The following is an 18,228-nucleotide window of genomic DNA, read 5'->3' as shown; positions in this document are numbered from 1 at the left end:
CGCGTAGGCGTAGAGGCCCGGTTTTACGTGATTTCGTAACGGAACGCACCGATTTCCAATATCAAAAAGCATTTCACGAGGATCCCGAAGACCTTCAAATTGATTCCTCTCTTAGCTTATTTCGTTTATCTCTACGAATGCATGTATAAGGAAAAAAAACTCATTAAAAACAAGAAAAAAGACTTTTTATATGAATATCCAAAAAAAAGGCTATTTATTTCGGAGTAAAGATTTCTAAATATGCCGCGCTTTTTTTCCGCGCAATTTCGTTTTTTTTTATTTTTTTAAATTTATTTTTCTTTTTTTTTTGTTTCTTTTTTAGACGGGAATAAAGTTCATTCTGACAGAAATTTAAATATTTCAGAAAAATATGAATTCGAATGCGGAAACGTCTTTGCATAAATCTTACAAAATCGAATGATTATAATCAAAAACGAATTTAATTATCTATAATGTTGTTCGCGACAAAATAATAATGTTTGATTCTAATAGATCCTAAAGTATATTATTTGTTCGTAGGATGATATAAGAGGATGATAATGAAATTCCTCTTTCTTTTTCTTTTTTCTTTTTTCTTTTTTTTTTTTAGAATCTATAGAATCTGTTGAAAATATGAATGTCACGATTATTCGCAGGTCGATCAACGTTGTCAACCTGTGAGACGATACCTGTTCGTGCATCGGACAGCAAGTAGAGGCAGGGTCAGGCAAGGAAAGGGTGGGTAGGGGAAGGTAAGGTAAAGGAAGGTGGGTTGACGAGAGAGATAGGATATGCGAATGGGGAGAGGGTGGGAGGGAAGGAAGGTAGGCGCGAGGCGTGTGAGCAGCAACGGTGATCTCAAGTGGGCGTAAGGGCCGAGAGAGAGAACGTCGTCTCGTGTTCCATACATGGCTATGCTATGTGGATACGCGGAGAGACACAGAGAGACGGACGGACGCAGGTTACCGGCAAGATACGCGGTCCCCACCGCGTGGACACGGCGGAGGCGACACGTTTTCTCTCTCTCGGAGGCTCCCAACGAACGACGGCATCGCATGGCTCGATGCACAGTGTCCCGTAGCACGACGTCCTTTCACGATCATCGTGATCGTGGTTATCGCGATCATCATCGTCATCAACATCGTCGTTGTCGTTGTCGTTGTCGTTGTCGTTATCGTCGTCGTGGTCGTCGCCGTCAAATTTTCATTCATTTTCAAATACCTTTGATTTTGCGTCCTTTGTATACGCGTGTTGTTATCCGTTAAAACGGAAGACGATAATGTGTTCGTCGTTATGTTCTCATCGGCGTTATTGCCGCTACTATATTCCTCTCCTTTTTATTTCCTTTTTATTCTAAAATTCGCGCGCGATCTTTCAAGTGTCCTACTCGTGTTTTTACGGTAGACGAGAAGAGAAGAAGAAGAAAAAAAAAAGAAGGAAAAAGAGAAGAGGAAAACGTAGAAGAAGAAGAAGAAGACATATAAAAAGAAGATCATCGTCTTGGAAGAATATACTACTACCACTATTCTCAGGTGTGTTCTCGCTTCTATTATATCTGTTTCTCTGTCTTTTATCTACGCACTATGTATGTACGTATATTCGCGCGGTATTCTATCGCGCCTGCGCGAAAAACTTACCACCTTTGTTGCGCGGGAAACGGTGTGCGTGTTACGACAGAAAAGAGAAACTACAGGGGCACGGTAGATAAAGGACGAAGCGTAGCTTTACGCGCACCATTGTAGATCTCCAGTGAGTAAAGGACAGTCAAATCGCAAACAAGACATTTTTCCGCTAGTTTTTTTCGTATTCCCATCTACCCGTTTTACTTCTTGCGACCAAGACAACTCGATGATTCGATTCGTCTACGAAAGATCGAAACATTTCGATCGAAGAACGTAGAACGAACGAAAATATTCAACATGCTTCATTTCTATTTATATTCATTTGAAATTTACTTATCATTCATCATCGATCATTTTAACCTATTGCTAAATTAAATGTAGTCGACAGACGGGAATCAAGTTTCCTTAGAGAGATAATTCAATACGACCATTTTTTATGTCGGTTATAATTCATTGTACTTACATGCGTGATAAATTCAATATTTTTGTGGTTTTTTCTCTTCTTTTTTTTTGCTTTTCTTTTTTCTATCTTTTTTTTTTGTCTTTCATGCGACGGGAACCTTCAATATCATTTCTTGATTTTCTACATAAGCAAATTTCTTGAGAGATTTGAGATATAATATTTCAAATGAACAGATAAAGAAATAATGAAGCCGATAAACATGTAACGACAACTTTCATGGTAACCAACCTGCATCGATTCTTGATTGTTTTTTCAATGAATGCTCTCAGGATTTTCAACATCTCCAAAGACGAAAACCAGTTTCGCGTCCGGACTTCTTTAGAGCGTTGGAGAACGCCAATACGCAAGAGAAAGAAGGAACCACTCGATCTTCGATTTTTCGAATTTTCTTTCAATCTAATATACTCTTTCGATATTAGCTATCATCGTCTTTTTTTCTTCATTGCTTTTAAAGCATCAATTTTATCCTGTTCTTCTTTCTCTCTGGCTAACATTATCTCTCTTTTTTTACCAAGAGGAGTATTCTTTTCGAAATTTTGATATTTTTCAAGGATATTTTTAGAGAGCGGCTCGTATTTCCACACTTCTTCCATAATTTCCATTTGCGATAAAGGCTCGCGATTCAATATGATTCTTCTTTTCAGTGATAATATGTTTTCGATAGATTTTCTTATAAATTCCAAAGGTATACCGACGGACATTTTAGCCAGACAAGAAACATCTATGTTTCTATCTACTCCATGATATTTCATTAATAAATATTTGTAATACATGTATAGTGTATTGTAATCGGTTAGAGGTATCATTACAAATACATTGTGAACCTTCATAAATCCACCCATCGCTTTGTAAGGTTCGGAAGAAACAGTCAGGAACAAAATCTAAAAAATACAAATATTTAAATAAAATATTTCGAATAACCAAGCTTGTCTTGTAAAATTAAACGAAAAAGACATTTATCTCTTGTATATATACCTTTCTATAAGACAAGACGCGAATATTGAGAAAAGAAGAAAAAAAGGAGAAAAAAAAGAAAAGAAAAGAAAAAAAAAGTCACGTCTTATGAGTGCTACGCCAGTAGGTAACAGTAACTGTCCGGAATTTCTGACACTCTAAATCCTACGTTAACTCGCTACCACCTACGTTCTGGTTGTTCCATATACCGGTAGGAGGTGTTTCATTGATGACCAGCATCGGACCATCGAGGCGTTTGAAATAATAAAAGGAAAAAGTGTGTGTGTGTGTGTGTGTATGTGTGAGAGAAAGAAAGAGAGAAAGAGAGAGAAAAAAGAGTCTTGCTTGACTGGACCCGTGATACTCGTTTGACTGGAGTTCATTCATATTGAAGAAAGAGCAAAAATAAGAGCTTTTCTTTTTTTTTTTTTTTTCTTTCTATAAGTGGGCGAATTACCAATCATATCGAGTTTGATATTTATTTTTTGGTCGGATTTAAGAAAGTAGAAGGAATGGTTATTTTACATAAAATATCCATTCAGGAACTACGAACTAGAAAATAAATCCATTAATGGCAAATATCGACAAGATTATATGTGATTAAATCTTTTTGCGATGACGATCGATTATAAGGATTTTTAAATGATTTTTGAAAAGACTTAATAGAAAAAGATCTATTATTACCTGATCACCTGGTTTGATACTTTTGATAAACTTTGTATGATGTTTAGCAAATCGTTTTGGTTTAATATATCGTTCGTTTAATGGGACTTTCTTTAACCATGGTTTCTCGCCACCATCGATAAATATTACGGAAGGTGGATAAAAGCGACTTAATTTGCCAATGATATCCATTAATCTTCGTTCGTTTTTCTTACCAATATATTTATCAATCAATACCAACGGTGTCATGTCGAATAAGGTTGCACCAACCTATTGAACAGAGTCAATATTTAATTACTAGTTAGAGTATTACTTTTTATATGCGTTTCTAGATTTATTTAAAAAAAAAAAAGTAAATATTTGACCTCCGAACAAATTGCATCGACTAGAAATGTTTTACCATATCCAGGTAAACCACAGATACAAACGGATTGTGTTAAGGGTGCTACTGTATGTATTTCTTTAGAAGAGAGGGGTAATACGCAATACTCCATGATAATTTGTTTGATGTCTCCTAACCGATTTTGAAATTCGGAATGTGCACCGTAATTTTGGTAACGAAAGTCACCGAACCAATCGTCCAAACTTCTTTCTGGATAATTTCGTATGATATTTTGTTGTACTAATTCATTAAAAAGTTCGGTTATAGGAATATTAGCTAAACGATCTCTTTTTGATCTGGGTTTTTTTCGATCCTTTTTTCGTAGTCTTTCTGATTATAATTAATAATAATGATAATAATAATAATAATAATTTTTTCTTTTTTTTGTTAAATCGATCATATCATTTTTATTAACGAATTATTTTTTCATAATAATACATACGTGCACGTGGCATCTCAGGAATATCTACTTTACCAGAGGCATAATCTTTTAACAAAGCTTCGTTTAATTTTTCCAATTCGAGTCTCATAAGTTCGTCAACAATCAGTCGCATTTCAAATTGAAGTTCGTAACAAAGTTTATCGGTTATTAAATCGAGATAAGGTTTTAGTAACGGATTAGAAGATTCATCTCGATAACTCCAATTTTCGATAAATTCATTATTAGCCATTTCCAAACAGGTAAATAGTGGAGTTTCCGGCATAAACCATCCTTCTACAGTTCTCTCCTTTTTTGGCTTTGGTTTCGTTGGTTTCTTTGCCTCTTTATTTTTTGTTTTTGCCTCTATTAGCTTTTGCATCTGTTGCATAAGATATTCCTCTGGATCCATAGTTTGTCCGGTAACTATCAGAATGCTACCACCTAACTCTGCTGGTGGATAAACGTCAAAATATCCAACCGTATCGTACCAGACGATGAACCATTCATGAATTTCATCAGTGATATCTTCTATCATTCCAGGCCCCACTATTTTCAACAACTTTGGAAATATATGTTATTAAAAAATTTCTCTAGTTACTAATTGAAAAATAATCATAATCATAATCTTATAATCGAAAATATCACCTTGATCGATTCATCTTGGATAATTTTTTCAGTTTCTGCGGCATAAATCGGTATAATATCTAATCTCCTTTGAAAAATTTCTTCGTCTCTTTTAGAAATATCTTGAGGTTTCCAACTTGGTATCGTCATATCTAATAATTCTTCTAAATGATTGATTCTTTTTTTAATATCTCTTCGGGCTGCAAATCTTCTCCAAGCACGTTGTATGATGACGATAGCTTTACTATATGTTTCTTTATCGACTTTTATTAATGGAGCTGTCTCATCGGTTTTAACTTTTTTTTTATATTCATACATTAGTAGAGCTATGATAAATTAAAAATATAAATTAAAAAAAAAGCAAAATAAAAAATATCGTATTAAGAAATTATATACATTTATCATGTCGAAAAATTTCCACGTAATTTGGTTATATATAGATTTCGTAATCTGTTGCCGCGTAAATCTCTGTACGAAAATCCGGATTTTATGAATAGCATCCTAATTTCCTGTAGAAATGCAAAATTATTAAAATTTCAGTATTGTCTTGTAAAATAATGTTTAAATTAAGGGCTATCGGATCAAATTTTTTAATTTATGAAAAATAAGAAAATTAGGCCATTTTGGAAGAAATGTTAATTTTTCATTAAAAATATTGGAAAAATATTAAAAATTAACATTTTTTTTTAAGATAAGTCGATTGTCCTTAGCTACAATATTATTTTACAAGACAATAATGGGATTTTAATAATTTTGCATTTTTACGCAAGAAGTTAGGATGCTACTTGGATTTTCGTGCAGAAGTTGACACAAAAACCTGTATGTGACCAAATTGGGTGGAAAAAATTTGTCTGTATAAATAAAATATCAATGTTGAATTATTAATTTTTCAATTTATTTTATTTCTTTCTTGGAAAAAAAATTTCTAAAACATGTAAATTTTTCGCCACCGGCAATATATATAATACTTCAAGTATTTTAAGAAAATAACGAATTATAAAAAGAGATTTTTTTTCTTTAAATTACCTTCTTTACCAATACGACGTCCAACTCTAGCTCTTTCATGACTTTGTATCAAAAGCACTGCATCATGTAAAGCCTTTTCAGCAACTTCTCGAGCTTCTCGAGCTTCCTTAGCTAGCCTTTGCTCAGACGTTTCTACTAAAATTTTCGGTGAAGTATCGGCAGGTCTGAATCTTTTTTTACGTGTTAATTGCATTTTTGACGAGATATCTTCAGTTTCCGTTATCACTTGCGAAAGCCTTTGCTCTTGTATTACAAGAGCTGCAACATACGGTACAATATATGATCTTATCTGACGAAAAAGAATATCGTTCGCACTTTGAGACAAATTATTGGAATAGTCTTATAAGTAAAGTATTATAAATTTTCAATATTTTATATCTAAATAAATAATATAATATATATATATATAATATATTGTTTATATATAATTGTGTAATATTGAGTTCCATTGATAAGTAATGTCAGAATCTCGAATAAAAAATAATATCGAAAATTGACTATCTGAATATTTTTTTGTATTTTTTATTATATTATTTTTTTTATTATATTGTTTTTATATATAATTTTTTAAATATTGATTTGGCCAATATAAGTGATATCAAAATTTTTAATAAATAAAAAATATTGGGAATCAGTCAATCCAATATTTTTCACTTTTTTTTATCATATTACTTTTCATAATATAATATATTATTTTTATATATAATTGTGATGTCAGAGTTTCGAATACAAAATATTAAAAAATCGGTCAATCGAATATTTTTTCTTTTTTCTTTTTTTATTATATTATTCTTCGTAATACAATATATTGTTTTTATATATAATTGTATAGTATTGGATGGACAATATAAATGATGTTAGAATTTTTTGTAGAAAAATAAAAAAAAATATTGAAAATTGACCAATTTCAATTTTTCATTTTGAAACGTACGTTTTTTGCCCTCATATTTTTTTATCTCCTCGATTAACTCTCTACGTTCTAATGCATGATTTTTATCGACTATCAAGATAGGGGTATTTACGTCATCTGGCGTTAATTTTAATTGACATAATACATCATCTGACCACCTTGAGAATTCGTATACGATTTACGATAATGAAAATTAAACTAACAATAAAAATTATCTTAGGATAAAATATATTTTATATACTGAAAATAAGAGCAATCTAATTTAACAACTTCTCTTTTACACTGGAGCATTCGACCAATCGCACAATCAACTATTTTTTTAATTAATTCACGTTTTTGCGTTTGGATCATTTGATTATAACATACCACGAGTCTTCTTACCAAATCTCGATATCTATATATGTATATATAATAGATAGAGAAACGTAAGATTAAAAAAAATTTTTTTCGAACAAATTTTCTCATAAAATAAATTTTAATGATTAATACACCTTATGTAAAGAGTTAGAGCATGATTTAAAGCATTTTTTCTTCGCTTTATAGGTTTACATTTTTGTAAATCTCTATCCAATTCCAATAATTTTTCCAAATCGCATCTTGTGACGAGCCATAATTCATTGTAATAATCATGTGACATCGATTTTTAATTGATTTAACAAAACAAATGGAAAGTAACTACTTGAAAAATTTTGTTAATTAATTTTTATAGAGATTGATTACCGAAAAGGTTATTTTGACGAAAAAGTAATGAAATAGTTGAAAATAATGAAGTTATAAGGAGATCGATTGTTTTATCGACATCACTTCAATAATTCATCTGTTGAATGTTTCTTTTTAATATCAATGATAATTATACTTTTCAGGATGCCGAGGACATTTCGAAGTATAATAATTTTGGCCACAATCATGACAGCGTCGTGTTTTGACGGCAGGAACAATGAATCAACAATTAGGTCGTCTGCAATGATATCTACGACGACGTCTACTGTAACCACAAGTACAGATAAAACAATAATAAATTCAACGACAATATCTATGGTAGATTCTACATTGATAACGATAAATTCGAGAGAGAGCATCGAGACCGTAACAACTTTGTCAAGTATTTCGAGTGGAAAAGATTCAAAAGAAGTTTCAACAATGTCGTTTATATCCGACTCTGTTTGGGAATGTCCTAATATTACGAAAACAAGCGTTGAATGTTCTTGTGATTTTCCACATACTCTTAGATGTACTGGTGAAAGAACAGCTTTACAAGTAATACTAATTTTTATTATTATTCTTATTATAATTCTTCTTCTTCTTCTTCTTCTTCTTCTTCTTCTTCTTCTTCTTATTATTATTATTATTATTATTATTATTATTATTATTATTATTATTATTGTAAAATCTACTTGTTAAGAAAAATTTAATTTCTTTTTTTGTTTGCTTCAATTTAGGTGATTAGTGAACATTTAAAAAGTAGTAAAGCAGGGACCATTTCTCTTTTGGACGTAACTGTCACAGGAATTTCTATATTGCCAGCACGTTTTCTCGAAAATGTTGGCCTACATGGACTTGTCATTTCTAGCGGGGAACTGAGACGAGTTCATGAAAATGCGTTTACTGCTCTAGCTAAACCCCTTCAGGCTCTTGGACTTCCTAATAATCTTTTAGAAACCATTCCAACATCGGCATTAAAGTATCTTGTTGGATTAGATCGATTGGATCTTTCTCATAATAAATTGAAAACATTAGAAGCAGATTCGTTCAACGTAAGTTTATTAATGAACGTTCGCAAGTATTATTTTATTCATATCGCTCGTTTTAGGGTTTGTCGAATTTAACGTATCTGGATTTATGCGATAATTTACTCTCGCAATTATCACCGCAAGCTTTCGCGGCACTTCCAGAACTTCGATTTTTACGAATGCGAGGTAATCGTCTCAGCATTTCGGCTCTTTCTGCATTAAGGGGTCTCAAGAATTTGGAAGAACTCGATCTTTCCAGTAATTTATTATTGGGACCAATGGGACCAAATCTTCTACCATGGATGCCAAGTTTGCATTTTCTTACTGTATCTGAGAATGAATTTATCAATGTGCAGCAAGGAGCATTAACCGGTGTTAGAAATTTAAGTTATCTCATTCTCAGTCATAATCAGGTTTGTGACGAAAAGATAATTATCATATATGTATTTTGTTTCTGATCAATAGACGACATATGTCTTATGTTTCAGATCGACGTTCTCGAGGATCACTCGTTCAAGCATTTATCTACATTGACCAGATTAGATTTAGCTAATAATCGTATAGTGGATGTTTCGAGCGCGTCTTTGGCACATTTAGAAAAATTGACAACTCTAGATCTAACACATAATTTTTTACGATCGTTGACGGCTGATTTAGTAGTGCCATTGAAGAGTCTCGAAGATTTACGTTTAGACGACAATGAAATTACGATGGTCTCCAGCGACGTGCCGACCACTAAGTTACAGTTAAAGCGACTCTCTCTTTCCGATAATCCTTTGAACTGCGATTGTACTCTTTTAGAATTTGCCACTTGGTTAAGTAATTCGAGTTTAAGCGATGAGGACAAATCTTCCGCCGTGTGTGCCACACCACCTGCCTTGGAAAATGGTATTTTGACTCAAGTTTCGCCAGGAAGTCTTTTATGCGGAGAACCAACACCATCTATGACTAAAGTACCTCTTGCCACTTTAAAGGAGTATCATTACGATGAATTAACTGGGATTAATCTTTTATGGAACATAGAACCTTGTACGGAACATTATACTTGTGACACGTTGATCGTTTACGAAACAATAGGTGACAGCGAGGTTCAAACCGAGTCCAATCCTTTACATTGTGATTCTCGTATGATGAGAGATCCTTGTTCGTTGGCAGTAACAGCACCTTCATCGTTCAATTTACAGCTTGGTCATAAATATCGTTATTGCGTGGTACTGTTAATTCCTACGATATACGACGACGTATCGCTTGGTTTAGGTTGTAGCGACATTATAATGTTGGAAGAGACCAAACAAGAAGAACAGCAGGACCAGGAACCTTCAAATACAAATTCTTTAGATGTTCGAATAACAGCGGTTCATGTTAATGTGTCCGATCAAGGTTCTTTACACATAGACGTCAATTTATCACCTTCAAAAAAATCTGATGCTTCGTCCTGCGATATTTCAATAGTTGTTTTTGATGCTGAAACGGCTATACATAAATGTAAATTGAATTGCAGTTCGGCATTTATCAGTCTCGAAGTATTAGTACCAGGTCGTTATAAAGTATGCGCCACTCTAGATGAGCTTGCCAATATCGAATCAATCACATTTAGTATTATTGAAGACGATCGTGGTCGATCTCGATGCGTTGAGGTACAAAGTTTCAAACAGAATACAGAAGCCATTGTTTTATCTATCGTAGGAGCAACTTGTGCTCTCTTGATCGCGCTCGTTGTAATCGGTCGAAATATTGTACGAAAGGTTCGACATCCTAGAATTCAAACTCAATGCTTTTTACCTGCCCAGGAATTTGAAATTACGCATAAAGCGCATTATATTAAATTATTGGCCACGACCAAGGTGTGAATGATCGCTTCAGCACTTTTGGAACTATTTCGTTTGATACATTCATAAGTGGATCATCCATTGTATGAACCGATCTTCTTATTTGAATTTAATATCAAACACAATTTCAGAAACGAGCTGCTAGTCATAAAGAGAAATTGGAGTTTTCCATACATCGTATGATAGATGTATGTTGTATATCATAATCATCGATCTTTGTTTTTGATTAATATGTAAACTTTATCAAGAGACATGTATACAGAGTGATAATGCGTTAAGGATTATTTAATACTGTATACCGATAATTAACACTACATGGTGTTTGTACAAATGTACATTTTGTAATTCGCACAAGCAAATGAAAATTTAGAAAAGCGTAATAAGTTTATTTGAAAGCACTGCCATTTTTTTAACATTCAGAATAATTAATTAAATGAAATATATTAGATATAGAATTTGTTGTTGTTGAAGATTAAAAGATCTTCGCAGAATCATTTTTATTGATTAAAATAATGAAGGAAAAAAATATGTTTAAATGTCAAGGCATTCAATGCAAATATATAAAGTATTTGGATGTAATATATTCATTGATTCACTGATTCATGTTTGTAAATATATTCTATAATCGTTTTCAAACGCATAAGCGTATTATACGCATTGTTGAATGATAATAATACATAGTACTTATATAATTGTATCTTTAATATTTCCTTATTATTGTTATTTCCTCATAACATATTTTATAATATATAAGGTAGAATTTAATTAAAAATTTCTCCTATTAATAATAAATAATAAGAGTAAAGTTTATATACATATATATATATATATATATATGTATATATATATATATATATAAAATATATAAAATATATATATATTGAATATAATAAAAATGGTACAAATTGACTTTAGGTTATTACATATGATATACTGTAAAATGTTCGATATAACAATGAACAAAAACTTTATTACTGCTTGGAGATTGGCGATAGACATTTTGAATATTTCATAAAATAAAAGATATTTTTAATCAAACATTTCGAAACGTATTTTCTCGGAAACTATTTACTCAAAATTTAAAAAATAACACTATTGTAAAAAAAATTAAAATACTTTTTAAATGATATATGCCATCTGACTTCAGTTATCATTTAAGATTTTCAAGGGGGTTAACTCAAAATAAGCGAATTTATGACAAGAATGTATTTCCTTCGAAATAAAAATTCGCTTGTCTCGGCGTTTTTCGCAAAAATCTCTTATCTCTCTAAAAACTCATTATAAATTATTCAATGAAAAAGATATGTAAATAAAAAAATATTGAAGATTTAAAAAATTATTTGGAAGCTAACTTCTTTTCTATTCTTTTCTAAGATAACTGTCAACTTGATATTTGATTTTCGCATAACGTAATTTATATAAGGCGGGATTTCTATAGAGTGTAATATCCGTCTTGTACGAGATTTCCTGTATTACAATTATCTTCAAGTGGATCACGTGAAACAATTTATTTGTTGTTGCTTTTTTCTTTGGTTCGTTTCTTTTTATATATTCATAATTAAAAATTTGTTGTTTATTTAACTTTTAACTGCGAAAGTGATCAAATATGATAATAATAATTAAATATATAGTAATTAAATGATAAATTAGATACATACAAGCAAATAACCATATATTATCGTAAAATCAAATTAGCATAAAAGTTGAAACGTTAGGAAGATAGTTCTATTTTTCTTGAAAGAAATAGACATTTATATAAAAATGGATAAAACTCAAAAATTAAAATTAGTCAAGGATTCTATTAAGAATTATGATGATTTTCCTAAACCTGGTATTAATTTTTTGTAAGTTATATAAAATAAGGGTAAAGTTTTTAATGAAATCATATTTTCTTCCTTGTAAAATCATGTAATTTTTTTTATTTATTCTTTATCACATATATATTATGTTGTAGAAATTACTTATTTTCAGAGATATATTCCCTGTATTCCAAAATACATTTGCATTAAAAGCTTTGAGAGATCTGCTAGTGGAACATGTTTTGTTCCTTGAAGTTGATTTGATTGTAGGTTTGGACTCCCGTGGATTTTTACTTGGTCCAATGGTATGTATAGAAATTGACAAGCCTTTCATACCAATCAGAAAAAAGGGGAAACTTCCAGGAAAGGTTTTAAGTCAGAACTATGCTTTGGAATATGGAGAGGTTAATTATATGCAATTTATTAATTTTTCTTTTGTTATTTTAATACGTTTAATTTATATATACTTTATTCCTTACGTAGTCTACATTGGAATTACAAGTGGAAAGCATTAAAGAAGGTACTCGAGTGCTTATAATTGATGATTTATTGGCAACTGGAGGTAAGACTTAATTTTTTATTCTTTTATCTATTGCTTATTAATGTAAATAGTATTAATTTTTATTATATTGTAATATATTGTCATATAGGCTCTATTGGTGCAGCTGTAAATTTATTAAAATCTGTAAATGCAAAAATAGTAGAATGTTTAGTGGTAATAGAGTTGACTAAATTAAAGGCACGAGAAAAACTCAATGTACCTATTCACTCAATTATTCAATTTTGATAACAAAGTGTAATTACACAGATGCATAAAAATTGTATATAAAATCAAGGTACAAATTAACTTCATTATATAATTAAGGAAATTTTCTATATGTGAAATGAAGTATAATAGAAATAAAATATTTTTTCAAATAAGAATATTTTTTTGTATTTCTTTTTTTTTTTTTTAATATGTGCACTTAAACATACATACATAGATAAGAAACATATTTCTTAAAATTATATTATGCAAATTTACAATGATTTTAAAAATTGTAAATACTATTTTATGGTTTCCAAAATATAATATAAAAAATAAATTTATATTAAAATATATACTCACGTACATTTCGAAATACATACACATTTTCTACATGATTAAATTTCTTAGTAAATATTTAAGAATGTAGATTAAAAATTAAATAATATTTACTTATCTATTGCATTTCAATGAATCTAAAACATCTCGTACTTCATCTTCTAACCTAGCCACGTCTCTTTGCAATTTTGCACAATTTATAAATTCTTTATCATTCAATGTTGCAGTATTTTCTGAATTCATACTACTATTTGTTTCTGATTCTAAGTTTGCTATCAGATCAGAAAGTTTTCTTCCTATATATTTATATGGTACTGCTTTTCCTTTCATTTGTTCCATTATTTCATTTAATTCTAATTCCTTATCATGTAACTGTACTTGAAAACATTTTTTCACTTCTAAAAAAATTAAAACTTGTTTTCTAACAAATCATACACAATTTTTTGTAATTACTGTTAAATAATATCAAATTATCAATATTTTACCATTAAGTCTATTTTTATGAACTTCTTCCATAAAAGTTTTTACTGCGTCATGCAATCTTATTTCCTCTGTTAATACAACTTCTTGTTTGTATCTCTCCAAAATTTGTTTTTGTTTTTGAAGTTTTGGAATTTGTGAGATGTTTAATTCTTCAGTAAGAAATTTTGGATAGTCTTCTAATACAAGTGGAGGATACGGTCCTTCCTCAGGTAACTGAATCAACTTGTTTCTAAAAGAAAATATAATAGTATATATGTGAAGATATAAATATAAATTCATAGTTATAATACCTAAGATAACGATTAGGATGCAGTCGATATGGAATGTTTTGATCAAGGCGTTGTGCTACTTTTAATAACTCTTTAGCTCTAACATGTCCTTGTGTCTTATAGAAACGCTTTAAATCTTCAACTGTATGTAACATGAAGATAATATTACGTGAGCAAATGCTATAAGCAATAACACACATAAGAAAAAGAGTAGGTGTTTGAAGAGATAACAAATGGTCCCACAAAATAAGCCACTCATCACCAGACAATACTTCGCTCATTGTGGTCTGTAATAATGGCCATGCATATTCAATAGATGTTATACCATGTTCGCAAAAATAATTTAGCAGTTGTGGATCTGTTCTCAAAAGAATATTTTCGATAATACCCAAAATATTTAATGGTGGTAAGGGATGGTATTCAAACCATTTTTGACAATAATTTATAAGTATACTTAAAGTAAGCTCCAAAGCAAACAGTTGATCTTTCTGAAATAAGCATACAAATATATAACAGAGAATTATATACGAGATATAATAAACATAAGATATTATAAAAATATTACCTGAAATACCACAAGAAATGGAAATATTAAATTTGGCAAAAATGAAGTCTGTGCGAGTAAAGGACACCATTGTATTAAACATTCTATTACTGTAGTTAGTAATGATGCTTTATTGCGATCAGCTAAATGGTAATTTTTAAGAAAACTTATGGTAGCTGCTCGTTGTGTTGTATTATTAATTAAAGAGATGAATGCAGTTTTATTAGCTGGAAGTTTCAATATTGTAGACCATATAAGATGACGATATTTGTCAGGAAATTTTCCAAATTCTTGTAAAATTAGTAATAGTCTATCTAGACGTAGTTCTTGTTTTATATTTTGTCTGATACATTGGAGATGTTCATTTATTTTGTGAGCTAGAGGTCTGCATTTTTTTTCTAACTTTTCTGTATGTATAGGTTCTTGAGGAAATAATTTTTCACAAAATGTCAATTTCAAAAGTCCTTGTTTTTCAATAATTATTATATATCTACCATCTGAAGAAACGACAATTTTTTTAATGTTATTGATTACATGTGTTTTATCAATAAAACAAGACAAATTTAAATCAAGAATGTGCAGCGTGCAATTTGATGAAATAACTGCTACAATTTTATTTGCACCACTATCTAATGGCAAAGGTACAATTGACATTTTTTTTATACCAATGAATTTCTCCGGTAAACTCAAACTTTTTATCATACTCCAGTTATATGTATTTAAAATAATAATTTTATTTTGAGTACTAGCTATTATCATAGCTCTTCCATTTTGTATAAAAACAAAGTCTTTTACATTACGTATACCAAATTTCTTTATGTCTAATTTTGTATCAGTATCTAACTGATTAAACATCCAAGTTTGTATGCTATCATTGTGATATAATACAACAATGTGACCTAAGCTTGATAAACTTGCTTTCTTTACAGATACATTTGTAGTATTAATATGTAATTGGTGTACTCTACTAAAAGATTTTAAATGCCATATTATAACTTCTTTATAAGAACACGTTAAGCAGTGATCCTTATAAAAAGAGATATTTGTTGCTGGTAATTTATGCCCTGATATTAAACAAAATTCGTTGATATTTGCAGGTATCTTCATAAGTTTGATATCAGCTGTGGTAAGACCTATTATTATCTCGCTATTGTCTATAGGATTGAATGCTACAAAACAAGCTTGTCCTACCATACCAAGTTTTTGATAACATGGTTGTACGTTGGTTAAGTCAACGTAATAAGCTATACCTTTGGAGTCTATTGCTATCACTTGTTCATTATTGCAGTCAAATGCTGCTTGAACAAAATTCATTCGTACAAGACATTGTTTTTCATTGGTAGCTGATTCTGATTCCAATTCATACCAATCATTATTTTTTTTCAATTTAACCCACTTCCTGCAATGCATGATAGCTTTATACAATGATAAAGCTAAACAACTATAAAGTGTCCGTAATTTTGAAATGTAATTTATTGGTTATTTTCATCATTTTTATACATATTCATTGATATTTCATAGATTTCATTTACTACATATAAGTACTGATAGTAATAATTAATGTCTGAAGAACTTTATATTGAGATTGTCAGTTTTGTTGATAAACATTCGACACGTCACATTGACATTGGAACATATGTTACTTTGCTTTCGTAAAATATCTACAGGATGCGCAACACGTATGCGTATGTGCAGTTGAGTATACAACGGAAATGAAGATTTTTTATTGGTTCTTCTTTATCTACAGATAAGTTGTAACGTCAATACACGTTAAGAAAATTGATGAAGTACACAGTGGACTCCAGTTGAGACTGTTTCTTTTTCGTCTCGAAGAATATATTATCTTGCTTTTATTAAATTCTTTTTATCAACTTTGTAAATAATATTTTGATGGATAAAAAACGGCCTCTACGAAATTTTTAACGTTTTATGTTTAATATGTCGACCTACGAGCTAGTCAATACATATTCCGTGTTTAGTTAAAGACGACAGTTTAATAATTCCTTTTACATGAATTAGATTATTTTCAACGTTTTTTTCTCTGGCTGTGCAAGGATTTTAACCTACTAATATCAGGATTTTTAACTTTTTCACAATGGTAAGAAAAAATGTATTTATTTTTACAAACGATGTAGAGTTTTGTAGTTTTATCATTTGAGGTTATGATGGTTAAATTTATTGGAAAAAGATAAGTTTTTTAATTTAATATTTATATGAAAATATTATTTTATTTAGTCTGTCGCAGAATTTCTAAAGGGACTTCCTTCACATGATGAAAATAACTTTGCCAATTTTCATACTGATAATGGAAATCGAACCTGTGTTAAAAGGCCCTCGGTCTATCTTCCTACTAAAGATTATCCACCTGAACAAAGTATGTTCTATATATAATTTATTTAAAAATATAATTATAAATAATTATAATAAGAACTACTGAAAATTTTTAATCTTTCAATCTGTTCATAGTTATAGTTACAGAAAAGACAACAATACTTCTAAGGTATCTTCATCAACAATGGGATAAAAAGGTATCGCAAGTATGTGATAAAAACTTATATTATAAGTTTTCAAAAAACTATAGATTACATTTGTTAATATTAAATGTTATAGAATCCAGATAGGAAAAGAGAATTTCTGTCAGCTAACGGTGATGTACAAGATGAAAGTGCTACAATTCGCATTAAAAGGCCACGTCTAGATCTGAATAATACTCTTTAAATAACATCGCACATACTTTCTATCTACAACAGCATACATTTATACGTACCTTAAGGAAATAATATAATATGGTATTAGCAATTACATTTTTTGTTTTGAAATCATGAAGTTATATCATTTTATTCTGTAAAAATCTTTCATAGTATCATCTTATTACTATAATTTTATTGAAAATATATGTTACATATATTATTTGTATTGTTAAAGTCCACAATTTTGCTGTTAATATATTTCTAAACAATGTATGTAAATAGCCATATTATTTTTTACAGTGGCGTCTACATAAATCCTACATAATCATCTACATGAAATATTTTAAATAATATTTATAGTAAGAAAAAAAAGAAATGTTTATTATGTCAGCCATGTATTTTATTTTAAACTTCCATTGTTTGGTAATATGTAAACATCATTGAGCAAAAATATCAATTGCGATTTATATGATATATTACTTTTTTGTACATTTTTTTAATATTAACAAATAGGAAGAATTTTACATATAGATTTATATTATATTATATGTTCGAATAATAAGAATCGATCATGCTTTGTAAGATTTATCATTAAAGCATTTATTTAAAATTGATATAATGTATCATACAATTTATTTTTAAAATCTATTGATGCACTTTGGCATGATGTAATGAAAAAGTATAAAAATGATTTACTATGTATTATTAACACCAAAGGTATCTTGATGACAAAATCATTGTTTTATAATATAATTT

The 18,228-nt window shown here is 29.9% G+C and overlaps 5 protein-coding genes across 7 annotated transcripts; 3 read left to right on the top strand and 2 right to left on the bottom strand.

Annotated features, from left to right (window-relative positions):
- The first annotated feature begins 827 nt into the window (after nt 1–827).
- On the top strand, nt 828–11,375 carry LOC124950127 (leucine-rich repeat-containing protein 15). The gene is made up of 5 exons (XM_047496403.1): nt 828–1,511; nt 7,908–8,301; nt 8,484–8,798; nt 8,855–9,187; nt 9,263–11,375. The coding sequence occupies exons 2-5, from the start codon at nt 7,909–7,911 to the stop codon at nt 10,622–10,624; spliced, it is 2,403 nt and encodes an 800-aa protein (XP_047352359.1). The 5' UTR covers nt 828–1,511; nt 7,908; the 3' UTR covers nt 10,625–11,375.
- On the bottom strand, nt 1,401–7,681 carry LOC124957542 (dynein regulatory complex protein 11-like). Its single transcript, XM_047514550.1, has 9 exons — nt 7,536–7,681; nt 7,286–7,438; nt 7,066–7,202; nt 6,135–6,473; nt 5,130–5,434; nt 4,512–5,043; nt 4,047–4,393; nt 3,703–3,951; nt 1,401–2,945 (listed from the first exon to the last, which is right to left on the bottom strand). Exons 1-9 carry the CDS (start codon nt 7,679–7,681, stop codon nt 2,487–2,489), a joined length of 2,667 nt encoding a protein of 888 aa, XP_047370506.1. The 3' UTR covers nt 1,401–2,486.
- Nucleotides 11,376–12,158: 783 nt separating the features above from the next.
- LOC124949383 (adenine phosphoribosyltransferase) lies at nt 12,159–13,328 on the top strand. The gene is made up of 4 exons (XM_047494380.1): nt 12,159–12,447; nt 12,575–12,806; nt 12,886–12,964; nt 13,053–13,328. The coding sequence occupies exons 1-4, from the start codon at nt 12,365–12,367 to the stop codon at nt 13,187–13,189; spliced, it is 531 nt and encodes a 176-aa protein (XP_047350336.1). The 5' UTR covers nt 12,159–12,364; the 3' UTR covers nt 13,190–13,328.
- Nucleotides 13,329–13,410: 82 nt separating this feature from the next.
- On the bottom strand, nt 13,411–16,460 carry LOC124949373 (TBC1 domain family member 31). Its single transcript, XM_047494369.1, has 4 exons — nt 14,804–16,460; nt 14,260–14,726; nt 13,972–14,198; nt 13,411–13,884 (listed from the first exon to the last, which is right to left on the bottom strand). The coding sequence occupies exons 1-4, from the start codon at nt 16,190–16,192 to the stop codon at nt 13,601–13,603; spliced, it is 2,367 nt and encodes a 788-aa protein (XP_047350325.1). The 5' UTR covers nt 16,193–16,460; the 3' UTR covers nt 13,411–13,600.
- A 72-nt stretch (nt 16,461–16,532) lies between these two features.
- Nucleotides 16,533–17,951, top strand: LOC124949390 (DET1- and DDB1-associated protein 1). Of its 3 annotated transcripts, XR_007101057.1 has the most exons (5): nt 16,533–16,880; nt 17,018–17,156; nt 17,249–17,319; nt 17,393–17,571; nt 17,773–17,951. XR_007101057.1 is itself a non-coding variant. In XM_047494393.1 (4 exons), the coding sequence occupies exons 1-4, from the start codon at nt 16,878–16,880 to the stop codon at nt 17,498–17,500; spliced, it is 321 nt and encodes a 106-aa protein (XP_047350349.1). In that variant the 5' UTR covers nt 16,534–16,877; the 3' UTR covers nt 17,501–17,951. The 3 variants fall into 3 exon arrangements, 2 of the variants coding, with proteins under 2 accessions (XP_047350349.1, XP_047350359.1); XM_047494393.1 differs by having other exon boundaries at nt 16,534–16,880; nt 17,393–17,951; XM_047494403.1 differs by having other exon boundaries at nt 16,536–16,880; nt 17,249–17,310; nt 17,393–17,951.
- The last annotated feature ends 277 nt before the right edge of the window (nt 17,952–18,228 follow it).

The sequence above is a fragment of the Vespa velutina genome, chromosome 1 (genome assembly GCF_912470025.1).
Source record: "Vespa velutina chromosome 1, iVesVel2.1, whole genome shotgun sequence".
In the NCBI taxonomy this organism is placed as follows: domain Eukaryota; kingdom Metazoa; phylum Arthropoda; class Insecta; order Hymenoptera; family Vespidae; genus Vespa; species Vespa velutina.
This window is presented reverse-complemented; position numbering and strand designations above follow the sequence as displayed.